The sequence below is a fragment of the Cutaneotrichosporon oleaginosum genome, assembly GCF_008065305.1.
Source record: "Cutaneotrichosporon oleaginosum strain ATCC 20508 chromosome Unknown ATCC20508_contig01, whole genome shotgun sequence".
NCBI classification, from domain to species: domain Eukaryota; kingdom Fungi; phylum Basidiomycota; class Tremellomycetes; order Trichosporonales; family Trichosporonaceae; genus Cutaneotrichosporon; species Cutaneotrichosporon oleaginosum.
In genome coordinates this window covers 829,125-840,931 of record NW_027072170.1, presented here as the reverse complement: position 1 = coordinate 840,931, position 11,807 = coordinate 829,125, and the positions used below count along the sequence as shown (strand labels likewise).

The following is an 11,807-nucleotide window of genomic DNA, read 5'->3' as shown; positions in this document are numbered from 1 at the left end:
GTACCGTCACTGATGGGCGCTGTGCGACTGGAAGGCATGCTGGATGCCTGATTCTGCGCGTGATCAGCTCCGCCGCAGAATTCCGCCCCCTACTTCACTGAGAACCACTCGCACAACATGCCATACAACAACGATACAGAATATACACTAATACCCATGAATCTGACCGACGATCATTTCCGCCTGTCTTGCGATTTCTTCGCGCTGCGCCGCCTTCCTGACTTCCTCGAGGAGGCTCGCCTGGTCGGTGCGCTGTGCCTCCTCCTCCTCCTCGTGCGCGCGCTGCGCCTCCATAGCCTGCTGGATGCTCTGCTCCATGAACATGCGCGACTCGGCCTCTGCCGCGGCCGCTGCAGCCGCCGCAGCCTCGAGCGCAGCCTCGGCCTCGGCCTGCTCCTCGCGCTCCCGTGCAACCTTGAGCGCGAGCTCCATCTGCCGTGCCGCCTGCGCCTGTTCCTCTGCCTCGCGCGCCGCGTCGCGCACCACGGCGTCGACGGCGCGCGCGAGTGACTCTAGCTTGGCCGCGTTCAGGCACCCGAGGTTGACGCACGACTCGGGGAGCAGGTGAATGTGCCGCTTGGCGGTGAGCGCCTCGAGCTGTGCCTGTGGGAGCAGGAGCGTGCTGCTGTTAGCGATGCCTGATTTCGTGCTCACATGTACATGCCCGACGCCCGCTTGATGTGCTCCCAGTTACCGGGCGTCTTGAATTTGTTCGCGAGCAGCTCGTACAGCTTCTCACGGACACTCTTCAGTCGCATGGCCAACGCGTGCACCTCGCTCAGCCACACTTTATTGACGCGGACATCGCTCAATACGATGTGCGCGAGGCGCGCGCCCCACGCAGGAGGATGGTAGTACAGCGCACGCGCAATATTGCGAAGCTGAGAGTCGACTCGGTCGCGGTCGTTCGTATTCTGCGTGGCAACACTCATAATGGCCGGCGAGTCGGCGTAGAGCCCCATCGTTGAGTCGAAGCCCTGCACCAGCACGACGGGCAGACCCTCATGCACCATGTACCGCAAGGGCTGTGCGTCGCGGTTCGTGTCGCCGCTCGACAGACCCTGGTAGGCCATCACAGCCAGGGGAATCAAGTGCTTTTCCAGCAGCAAAGTGGTGAGCTGGCGCCACTGCTGGGCCGTGAGGTCGGCGCCGGTAGGGAGGCCTCCGCTAATGTGCAGCAGAACCGCGGAGCGCGGAGGGGCAGACTGCAAATCCTCACGGAAGCCATCCCAGTCAACCAGACCGGTCTTGTGGTCAAGGAATCGGATCATCTTGACGTCGAGCCCGCCGTCACGCAGCGCCGCGATATCCTCCTCGGCGGCCGGCGTCTGAACGAGGACGGAGCGCATGCTCGCAGTCGCAGGGAAGCGGCTGAGGAAAATCGCCGCCATCCGTAGCCCGCCGGTGACGCTCATCGTCTGGATGGCTGCGATTCGCTTGTTCTTGTACGCCACGCTGTCTTCGCCGTACCCCAAGCGTGTGCCGAGGTCAAGGAATGGAGCGTACCCCTCGATCGGAAGTGTGACATTGAAGAGGTCGGGGTCCTCTCGCAACTTCTTCTCGGCATGCTTGACTGTCGGTGGGCGGTAGAGGTTGCCCTTGTCATCACGGAACCCGTGAACCGCGACATTAAGCTTATTTGGCGCGTCGTCCGCTTCGTGTGCCTCCTCAATCTGGACAGTGCTGATGTCAGCCGTGAGTGAGCTGCTGGTAGACTCACCTCTGTGCCTGAGCCAACGGGATCGCAGACCATGTATCGCGCAGATCGGAGTAGCTGGCCTCGCCACTTCGCCCAAGACTGGCATTTGAGAGCTGCGGTCAGCTGGAGGTCTCTCGCAATCTCATGTACTTGATGTAGAACGTCCATCAGGAGGGAACTCTGCGCCTCCGGGGTGAGCTGGGCCATGTTGTTGCTGACGTCGGTAAGCTGTGCGAGTGCGTTCACCGCTTCAGGATGCCCGTTGTTTGCGGCCCGAGTGGCCTGCATGACAGTCTCCATTGCCACAGACGAAGTCGCATCCGGGTCCGTCTCGCGCGCAGAACGAATGAGTGATTCAAGCGCTTGGACACGTCTTCCCAGCTCGTAGTTGACCGGTACATCCTCGTTTGGTCTCGATGTCAGCATCGGTACACAACGTGTGACCCACCGTGGGCGCTTGCGCTGAGTGCCCGGCGGTGCCTCCATCTGGCACATGCTGGGAACACCGCGCTTGATACATCGGCCGCAAGGAATGTTCCGATCGCACTGAGGTCAGCCTCAGTCCTGGAACAACACCTCACATGCTCTGTTGTGATGAAAAGGGGAACGCGTCAGTATCTTCTCTAGTGGCTAGCTTCGACGTACGTTTCTGATGTCAGCGCTGCTTATGGATGTCACAAAGCTCAACTCACCCTGCGGTGACACTCTGTGCAGCTCAAGACGGTGCGATTGCGCCGTCGCTTGACCTTGCCGTTCTCTGTATAGTACAAACTGTCGGGGTCCCGCCGTTCGTTGTCCGACTCGTCCGTGGAATGCGCTCTATCGGAGCGGAAGTCGTGCACGACGCGACGAGATGCAGGGGGTATCTGTTGCGAGGGTTGTGATGGCGGAGCTGAGGGTGTAGGTGCAGAGCTCTCGTGCTGCTCCTCCTCCTGGACATGGCCGAACGTGTCGACGAACTCCTGGACCTGCTCGTTGGTGATCGCCTGCCCGATCAGCTCGGCGAAGTCTTGTCCTTCATCGACGACAAGCTCGCCTCCTCCCTCCTCCTCGTCTTCCATGCGGCTCAGCGCAGCCAGATCGGCGAGTGTATCGGGGTCGAGGGCTTGGAGCTGGCCATGCTCGTGATCCACCATCTCGTCGTCCTCCGGCGGGATGGCGCTCAGTGCAGCAGCTAGGTTGAGGTCCAAGCCATCGGGGAGTACATTTTCGTCACCCTCGCCTCCATCAACATGGCCGGCGGACTCATGGGGTGGGTGTTGCTCGGCGGATGGTTGGGTGGGTGGTGGGTCCTCCGCCGGGGCGGGGTGGACCTCGATCTCTGGAAGATCGGGGCTGTCGCTCATAGCGCTAAGTCCGATATATCTGGATCGTGGTCAAGATTGGTATGGTTGGATAGCTCGTAATGAGATTAGGTCGGAGTCAAACCTCCCATGCGCGTTTGAAGTGGATGCAGGCCGTGGTCGCTGTCGAAAGGTGTTTTCTCGATATTGCGGCGTGTTTGGTGCCCCTGCGAATTGGGCGGCAAATCTGGGTTGAGGCGCTGGGGAGGGGTTTTGATCCCGTTGCCACCTCCACGTGATGAGGTCATCAATGCCACGCGATGAGGTAGTCACCATCCCATCCGGCCATCCGAGATTCCACTTGCTGCGGTTGCTGCGGCTGAAGCAGCAGCCGCCCACCTTGGCCATCTCTTTTAAGTCTCCAAGTTGAGCATCCCCCTCGCCATATCCCATGCTCTCAAGACCAGTCTTTCTTCGCCTGTTGACTAGAGCCCCCTCCCGCATTCCCAGACCGTCTACCTTCCTTACCCGCTCCTTTACTCCCTCAACCATGTCCGCATTTGCGAAGCAGCCCGTTACGGACCCGGCGAGCGTGCCGAACCCCTTGGGCGAGGGCAACTACATCAAGTATGCCAACTAACTGGCATCTCTGACCACAGGACTGCGGGATGTCTCATTATCGGCGACGAGGTACTCAACGGCAAGACCAAGGACACCAACAGCAAGTGAGCACACGAGTCATATGTACTTGGTCCTTTACTGACAACAGCTTCTTCGCGCAGTTCTGTTTCGACCTCGGTATCGAGCTGTGAGCGTGGGCCTTATTCTTGCTAACAACAGGAAGCGCATCGAGGTCATCGCCGATGACGAGGCGGAGATGTGAGCGTGTTCTGCATACTGAGCTGACCTGAAGCGTGGAGGCTGCCCGGCGCATGACACAGAACTACGACTTCGTAGTCACCTCTGGTGGCATCGGCCCTACCCACGATGGTATGTCTGCTCTACGTCAAGACCTTGCTAACAGTAGACATCACTTACGAGTCACTGGGCAAGGCTTTCGACCTCCCACTCGAGCACGACCCCGAGACCATGCGCCGCATGGCTGTCATGACGACCGAGAAGCGTCTTGCGGAGCTCGCGGTGGCATCAGCGGAGGAGAAGGCCGCACGGGATCGCATGGCACTCTTTCCCATCGCGAATGGTGGACACGGTGGCGACGGGCAAGGTGGCTCCCGCTCCGAAGTTCTCTTCGTGTGTGACGACCGCTGGGTGCCAGTTGTGCGGCTGGGCGGCAAGGTAATCACGGTTGCTCGGACACAGCTGACATTCAGCTTTGTGTATTCCCTGGAATTCCCAGCCTGTTTCAGCAGCTTCTCCTTGGCTTGGTACCATATCTGCCTCTTCCGCCGGCGTCGTCCAAGCCCTTCCGCTTGTTGGTCTTCACCAAGTGAGTCGCTGTTTGGCTTCAGAGCTGACGGGTAGCTGGCCCGAGTCCAAGATTGCGCCCTTCCTTGGCGAGCTGCAAACGCGTGTGAAGAAGGAGGGCATCCGCATCGGATCCTGTAAGTCCGAAGCTATTGACGCTGTGCTTACATTAGACCCATATCTCTACAAGGGCGTACATGTGAGCCTGATTGGGCACGATGTGGAGCGCGTCAAGGAGCTCGGGGAGGAGGTGGCCAGAACTCTTGAGGGCGACATTATCTCGCAGGGCACGCTGGGGAGTGACAAGACAGCCGCGCCCGTCAAGGCGTGAACATAGTCATATGTGATTAGTGTATGCTTCATTGCGATAAACTCTGGCGGATCCCGATCGGCGGAGAGAATGGGCGACGAGTGCATGGACATGAACGGTGGAGGTCGAGCGGAGGCAAATATTGGGCCATTCGAACCCATCCTTGTTTGAGCGTGTTGACAACCTCTCAACTTCAACTCCAATACTCTTCTTGTTGACACGCCATCATCGCTACTCAGGCGGTATCATGCCGCCTCTCCTCCCCTTCTCCCTTGATGCGTTACGTTCGCACGCCATTTTTGTCCCGCCCGCCTCGACCAGCGATGACGGATGGGAACTTGTCGGCCCGCAACCATCCTATGACGGACTTCCCGCTTTGAAGAATGCCCGCCTCGTCGTCCGCGACAGAGACTTGATCGTCGCGTTTGGCAAAGAAATTCGCATGACAAGTCTTTCCAGCGACGGCTTGGAGTTGCGCGGCACAAGTGTTGGGGGCTACAAGGTACATACGGTCCGTCGTACTGGACCGGACTGACATCAGACCCTCAAGTCGCCTCACCTTACATTCACAATCCATCAGTTGGTGCTCAACCCTACGGGGCGTATGCTCGCAGTAGTCGGACACCACCAGCTCGTCGTACTTGTTCTCCCTCGCGCTGGATTATCTGGTTCTGCGGGCGGCGAAATCGTTTGCCGGTACGTGGTCCTCCCATTTCTAGCGCGCCCGCTCTGCACCGCTTACATGCAGCTCAATGCCCGTTGACCAGTTTCAGCACTCCCCATCATCGCTTACGGCCCTCACCAAGGTGCAATGGCACCCGTGGGGCGAAGGTGGCAATTCGCTCTGGGTCCTGGCCTCCAATGGCACCCTTTTGTGAGCCGTTGGGTGCGGGCATCGACTGACCGCAGCGAGTACGACATACTTCACCCGCAGGACCCAGTGCAGACATTCTCCCTCCTCCCAGCGGAAACAAGTCGCGCAAAAAGCAAGTTCTCGGCCATTGACCCGCTGTCATATCACGCGACTTCGTTTACATTTGGTTGCGGCAATGCCGACTTCGCCCCGCTCATGGTGTACGGCCTGATGGCAAATGGCGACATCTACACAATGGGTCCTGTCCTGCCGCTGAGTGCCGATGTGCCAGAGGAGTATCTTGGCGCCTTGCAAGCCTTTGTGGCGGAGCGGATGGACGAGATTGACGATATGGAGGTCAAGCAACCCGGACAAGAGGGCAGCGCAGAGTACGCGTCGCTCGTGGGTCGGCGGCAGATGCAGGAAGCCTGGGTGAGCGCTGTAGTGACTCAGTGTTCATCGGATTCGGAGGGAGAGCCATCAACGCCCTCCACGTCTCCGCGTAGGCGCGGCTATGGTCTGCCTGCCTCCCCACCACGCTCCGAGAGGTTGCCTCCGCTGCCCGGGTTCGTGCGTGTCCACCCCCCGCATCTTACCGCCGCAGGCGGCCCAGCGCCGGGCGCTCATCGTCCACTTGCGAGGCAAGGCCCCCTTCTGTTCAACCCCGCACCGCAGGAAGTCGGTAATGGCGATGATGTCGACGAGCAAAGCGCGACCGACCTCACCATCTTGCATGCCTTTGGCAACGTGCCTGAGGGTCAGGATCCAGGTCTGGGCATCAACGTTCTTGCTATTGCGTGGTCGAGCGGGCGCGTTGACCTCGGCATCGAGCCTGATGGGTCAGAACCGCGTTGGATTACGTCTCGCGACCCTGCCCCAACCAATCCTATCCTCCATGTTGTTGAGAGCGTGCTCTCCTCATTCCCAACGTCTGACCTCGACGCAATCGCTCTGAACGCGCCTGCTTTCGTTAAGGACCCTATCCAGTCTGACGTCGTGTATATCTCACACGCGTTTGGCGTCGACGCAGTCTCCGTCGCGCCCTGGGTCTCCCAGCTTCTGGCTGGTGAAGGCCATTTGTCTCCAAGCGACGTCGCGCCGCTTGTCAAGGCGAGGTTAGTTATCACGATTGCATGGCTAACTCATGCAGCCCATCGAAACCCGTCGTGGGCGTTGAAACATTCTGCGATGTCACATTGGGCTATGGCCTCCTCGCGCTCGCCTCGAGCGGCCAACTCGCCACGGTCGAGATGGACGTGCGTGTGCCCGACTGGAGGTTATCTGCGCCAAAGTCCGCGCCTGTGCCGGACAAGAACAGCGAGTCTTTGCTCAGCACGCCTTTCGAGGTGTCTCTCCCCGGCGGCGACTTCAACCCAAAAGCAGCAATCCGGAAAGCGCCCGACTCGCACAAGGCGCTGAGCGCAATCAGCCCAGAACACATTACTGCGCTGCGCGACGCGGCCGCGCAGATCAAAACCCGCTCTCGGGCGGTGGAGGCGGCGAGCGCGAAGGTCGAAGCCCGCCTCGACCTCCAGGTTAAAGAGTACGCGCGGCAGCTCGCCGTGCTCCGCCAATGCGCTGCATCCACTTCTGCCCTCCGCTCCGCGGCCATGCGGAGCACTGAGCGCGCCGAGGCGGTGCTGCAGGCCCAAGATGCGCTCGGCGACCGCCTCGACGCTGTCATAACCGCCTTGATGGCACAGCAGCGACCGCAGATAGGCGCCGTGGAGCGGAGCTGGTTCGACGAGCTATACCGCGTCCAGGCGCGCGTGAACGGCGCGCGTGGGGCACCGGGCTTCGCCGCGCGGCTCCAAGTGCTGAAGGAGCAACTGGAAGTGGTGCGCCCGCGCGTAAAGGCGGCGGACGCGCAGGCAGAGGAGTATGGCGCGCGCCAGCTGCGCCCCCTCCAAGCGGCGGTGGGGAGCAGAGGAGACGAGCTTGCGCGTCTTGTGCGCAAGATGGACGCGTTGAATGTGCGTGTCGACGGCATGGAGTAGGGCATTGTAATACAACATGTCATGCAGCAGTATACAGTTACAGTATCTGGCAGCTCGTCTCAGCGTTTACGCGAGCTTGGACGTAGGGACGCGCTCCCCCTCGAACGCGTCTGGCGGAATCTGCCCTTGCGTCTCCGTCACCGCGCCCTTGAGGACGTACAAGAAGGGCGCGGATCCCGCGGGCGGCGGCGTAGTCTGATACGCGACTGTGGTCAGTTCTTGTCCACCGGGCTGGCTGCTCACCTGGTGTCCGGCACCGCGCACACCCAAAGTCTTGCCGCACCTCCGTGCCCCCCGCTCGCTCGAGAAGGAAGCGCTCGAGCGGGACCGCCGCAAGCTTGAACTTGCGCGCGGCGGCTGTCGGGGAAGGCTTTGTACGTATAATGTACGCGCCGTCGGTTCTGGCGTGAGTCGGGGCTCAAGGAGAGGAAGCAGAGGGCTCGGCCGGAGAGTTAAAAGAGGCGCCAACATACTTTCGCTGAGGAAGACGGTCGAGCTTGCCTTGCAGCACGAGAACGAAGTCACCGCAGAGGCAGTAGTAAGATCGCAAGGCGGCACGGGAGGGTTTGGGGGCGTCGGACATCGTTGCCGGACTGCACAAGCGAAGAGATACGAAAAGAAATCGCGAGCTGAGCCAAAGTTCGAGATGCTGGGTGGCAAATTAGCTTCCGCTCGGACACCTCCAGCTGGGACTGAGTTTACATGGCAATATGGCAAAGTCTGACATAGGCAGGTACGGAGATCAAAGACTGAGATGCGCTATGATAAATAGTCCTGACACTCGTGTTCCGCGCGTGCACGCAATCGCCGAGAGTGGAGGACGAGGCGCGAGCGGATGGAAAGTGCTCGGAGGGGCCGAAGAGTGGGCGGCCACGGGGAGGTTGGTGGTGTCGACGATGATGGGGGCGGTGTGAAGCAGTGCAGCCCTGGAAGCAAGGGCGGGGGGGAGCTCGAGACAGCTGAAGGTGACTCGGGGCGCGTCTTGCGCGTAAGCATGCCCTGCTCACGTGTGGGTGAGCTCACCGCCGGCGTCGGGAGGCCCACCAGCGCTGAGTTGGGATGCTCTTGCAGTGCTCCGAGCTCAAGAGGAGGCTCCAAGGCTGATGCTGGTGATGTTGGGGGAGGGGACGGTGGCAACAGTCGCCGGCGTTTGTGTGAGGTGTCTTGTGGGCTCTGGAACAGCATCCGAGCTGCGGGAGACCTGATCGGCGCACCCGCGACTCTCCGCTTGCCGGCCAGTGGTGACGTCGGAGACGTGTTACGATCAGGCCTTGGGGTGGGAGGGGAAAACTTGAGCACCGTCGGTGCGGAGAGGCGCGGGCCGATCCTGCCGTTGCGCCTCGGTGTAGGCGTATCTGGGATATCGACGACGGCAGTGCTCTTCGACCGCCACAGGGCCTCGATGCTGTCCTTCTCTGGAGATAACGGGGGCGGAGTTGCAGGTGTGATATACCCAAGCGACTGGTGAGCCACGCGAAGGAGGGCCGGTGCGTCGAGTGCTGCTGTCAGGCCAGACATACTGTAGAGAGCCGCCTCACCGTCTGCCCAGGATCGTTCGCTTCGGTCAAAGATCTTCTGTAGACGTGGCCAGCGCAGCTCGTACAGCTTCTGTCAGCTGCCACTTCATATCACAGCTCACATCAGATCTAGGTAGGCGTTGAAACCCCGCGCCCATGACCTCGGCGCACAGAGGTGTCTCAAAGAGCACAGAGGGTGGCTTCATATTCATTGGCATGTCGTACTTCCACGACAGGCCGATGAGCCGCTGAGAGGGTGAGTGCCGATAGCGAGCCAACTTACCCGCTTCCATTTGTCATCTTTGTCGAAGGGCTTGCTAGCCCACCGCCGCAGCCGGATGTTCTCGTTGTATACCTCAAGCTGCTCTCGCGTCATTCCGTATGACGCGGTGAAGAGGAACTTAAAGTGTGGGACGAGTCTGTGCTTTGTCACGCCTTCGCGGTTGGTCAACGAGCCTATGCAAAAGGTGGTGAAGACTGAGGTATCGACTGGTGTCAATGGAAGGTAGCCTTGAAAGGCGTAAGTCACCTCGAAGCTCGCGGGCTCGGTCCATGTCCCAGCCAGCGCCAAGGACGACAAGATCAACGCTGTCGCCTACGTTCGGAATGTAATCTTTCTGGTGGATGAGAACAGTGCTGCTTACCGACTTGGTCTATTTACTCGCCTTGAGTTTTACCCAGCGGAACCGCTTGTCGATGTACACCGACTCTTCAGCCTTAAGCACAAGACCCTCTAGCGTTAGCTCAAGTGTCTGATTGGCGACTCACCGTCCCTGCTATCACAGCAGCGCTGAAATGCTCTCTGTAAGATCTGGAGTCAGCACTACTTTTTACAGGCCCACCTCTTCAGCGTGAGACGCGCCAAGGTGAACGGGGATCTCGAATCGTGAAGCAATAAAGGACTGGCGTCAGATGGCGGCTAGAGAGGTTTAGCAGACTCACGAAGCCCTCGATCGGAAACACCACGCTCTCCAATAGCCGCCTACGCTCGCAGTAAGGCGAATTAAGGAGGCTTTCCCCGTCGAGATGCAGGATGTCGAAGAATGCAAGGCAAAGGTGACGATGTCCACTGGGCAAGCTAGGCGTCCTGCGGTCAGCGCTCTCATGCACGCTGTGATCACATTTCGGAGTTTACGCCAGCGGCCTGGAGGCGCCAGAATTCTTCGATACCCGGTCCACGGCCACCCTCCCGCTGGCCCTCATTGCATGGTACCACTTCCGCCTCGAGAATGACAGAGGAGAGTGTCTGCACCCTTTGGGGGAGTCGGGCGAGGAGCAATGGATGAGCTGCATCCTGCACAGGCAAACCAAGAGCGGCAAAGATTAGGCTGTTGTCAGTCTGCAGTCTGGGCCGAAAGGCTCACGCATGGGTATGCTTCCGATCGAGCGTGCTTTTGCGCTTGGACTTGCTGAAGATTGTGATCTCCACCTTTGGATTCGCCTTGACGTGGATCTGCATTCTGCTCTTAGTGGAAAGGCGGACCCTCAGCTCACCGATAGCCGTCGTACTTTGTCTCAGCCCAGACCGTGCTGCTGCGGTTGTCGATGAAGCCTTTGAGTGCATCTCGGACGGAGCGACCCTTCGAGCACTTGGGGATCTTCCGTCAGCTCATCCCAGTACGGAGCACACCTGGACGTTGACCCCCACCACCGGGCCGGTGGCGAACAACTCTCCGGCCCTCATGGCCTCCGCCGCGGCGGCACACCACTCCATACAGCCCTTGCCGTCACGGAACAAGCGGGCCATAGCGGGATCCCACACCCACATCGCGTCATGGAGGCCGAGTTGGGCGGGTCCTGCGGACGCCGGGACCCGCAGCAAGAGCGTGGGATGACGCGCCCGCATGGGCGGGAGGGGCGAGAGGAGGGGGCGCAGGTCGCGAAGAATGACCTGGGTAAGTACAGCCATCGCACGAGGGCTTAGCCCAGCCTCGCGGTACAACCGCCGAAGAATGGTGCTGGGTGACTGAGGGGCGACGGGAGTCTGTGAGAGCTGCGAGTAGGGAGAGTATGCAGCTAGTTCGTCAAGCAGTGAGTCGACCTCCGTGATCGATATGAGGGACCTCGTTGTATCGGGTATCTAGTGTAAGAGGAGCTCCCCAGCGGATCTTTGTACGCACGCGTTCACGCACGGCGTGTGCCACGACATCGCCGAGACATCCCAGCCCGCCCACGCCTTCCCACCCAACGGCATCCCACCGGGTCAATCCCTGTATGGCGAGCAATGACTCCAGCTCGGCCGCCAACTTGGTTTCTCGCAGTCCGTACCGGCGCCGATTGCCCTCGTGTGGGAACAAGAGACGGAAGAGGCGCGCAGTCGTCTTCGGCGGCAGCGAAGGTGGAAGGCTCTTGACCCATGATGCGAAGATCCAAGTCGGAGAGAGGGGAGGGCGGCGACCATCAGAATCGTGGCGGAGCTTCGAGGTTGGCGGGTGCCCGAGGTAGTAGACGAGCTCGGCGACGCTTGGGTGAGCTCAATGAGGACAGAGACATACGTTTCGAAGGTCACGTCCATGGCGTTGGCGTGCAGCCGACAGAACAGGCCGAGGGGAACTAGAGTAGAGGAGAGAAACTATACAGGCGACATGATATAGTGTAAGACACAAAACGAAACACAGCTGGGAAGTGATGAGAGGAAGGATGATGAAAGATGTCAAGTGGAGGTCCAGTCACCGTGATGGCTCTCGCGTCAGCCATTCTCTGTTAACACACCCCGAGGTCCA

General features: G+C 60.0%; 5 protein-coding genes across 5 annotated transcripts; 2 read left to right on the top strand and 3 right to left on the bottom strand.

Moving 5' to 3' along the window:
• Positions 1 to 147: 147 nt before the first annotated feature.
• Positions 148 to 3,045, bottom strand: COLE_00357 (uncharacterized protein; the record flags this gene model as incomplete). The annotated part of the gene is made up of 6 exons (XM_018424087.2): positions 148 to 622; positions 655 to 1,683; positions 1,721 to 1,812; positions 1,850 to 2,111; positions 2,148 to 2,245; positions 2,392 to 3,045. The coding sequence occupies 6 exons, from the start codon at positions 3,043 to 3,045 to the stop codon at positions 148 to 150; spliced, it is 2,610 nt and encodes an 869-aa protein (XP_018276466.1).
• A 388-nt stretch (positions 3,046 to 3,433) lies between these two features.
• COLE_00356 (uncharacterized protein) lies at positions 3,434 to 4,738 on the top strand (the record flags this gene model as incomplete). The annotated part of the gene is made up of 9 exons (XM_018424086.2): positions 3,434 to 3,609; positions 3,642 to 3,707; positions 3,752 to 3,790; positions 3,823 to 3,861; positions 3,896 to 3,972; positions 4,010 to 4,278; positions 4,314 to 4,429; positions 4,465 to 4,544; positions 4,581 to 4,738. The coding sequence occupies 9 exons, from the start codon at positions 3,434 to 3,436 to the stop codon at positions 4,736 to 4,738; spliced, it is 1,020 nt and encodes a 339-aa protein (XP_018276465.1).
• Positions 4,739 to 4,964: 226 nt separating this feature from the next.
• On the top strand, positions 4,965 to 7,567 carry COLE_00355 (uncharacterized protein; the record flags this gene model as incomplete). Its single annotated transcript, XM_018424085.2, has 5 exons — positions 4,965 to 5,219; positions 5,259 to 5,413; positions 5,466 to 5,591; positions 5,627 to 6,685; positions 6,721 to 7,567. The coding sequence occupies 5 exons, from the start codon at positions 4,965 to 4,967 to the stop codon at positions 7,565 to 7,567; spliced, it is 2,442 nt and encodes an 813-aa protein (XP_018276464.1).
• Positions 7,568 to 7,633: 66 nt separating this feature from the next.
• COLE_00354 (uncharacterized protein) lies at positions 7,634 to 8,150 on the bottom strand (the record flags this gene model as incomplete). The annotated part of the gene is made up of 3 exons (XM_018420503.2): positions 7,634 to 7,773; positions 7,811 to 7,968; positions 8,041 to 8,150. The coding sequence occupies 3 exons, from the start codon at positions 8,148 to 8,150 to the stop codon at positions 7,634 to 7,636; spliced, it is 408 nt and encodes a 135-aa protein (XP_018276463.2).
• A 176-nt stretch (positions 8,151 to 8,326) lies between these two features.
• COLE_00353 (uncharacterized protein) lies at positions 8,327 to 11,599 on the bottom strand (the record flags this gene model as incomplete). The annotated part of the gene is made up of 14 exons (XM_018424084.2): positions 8,327 to 9,172; positions 9,207 to 9,332; positions 9,368 to 9,573; positions 9,614 to 9,701; positions 9,750 to 9,817; positions 9,853 to 9,895; positions 9,927 to 9,986; positions 10,027 to 10,171; positions 10,206 to 10,412; positions 10,449 to 10,544; positions 10,579 to 10,682; positions 10,715 to 11,164; positions 11,205 to 11,547; positions 11,580 to 11,599. 14 exons carry the CDS (start codon positions 11,597 to 11,599, stop codon positions 8,327 to 8,329), a joined length of 2,802 nt encoding a protein of 933 aa, XP_018276462.1.
• Positions 11,600 to 11,807: the final 208 nt, after the last annotated feature.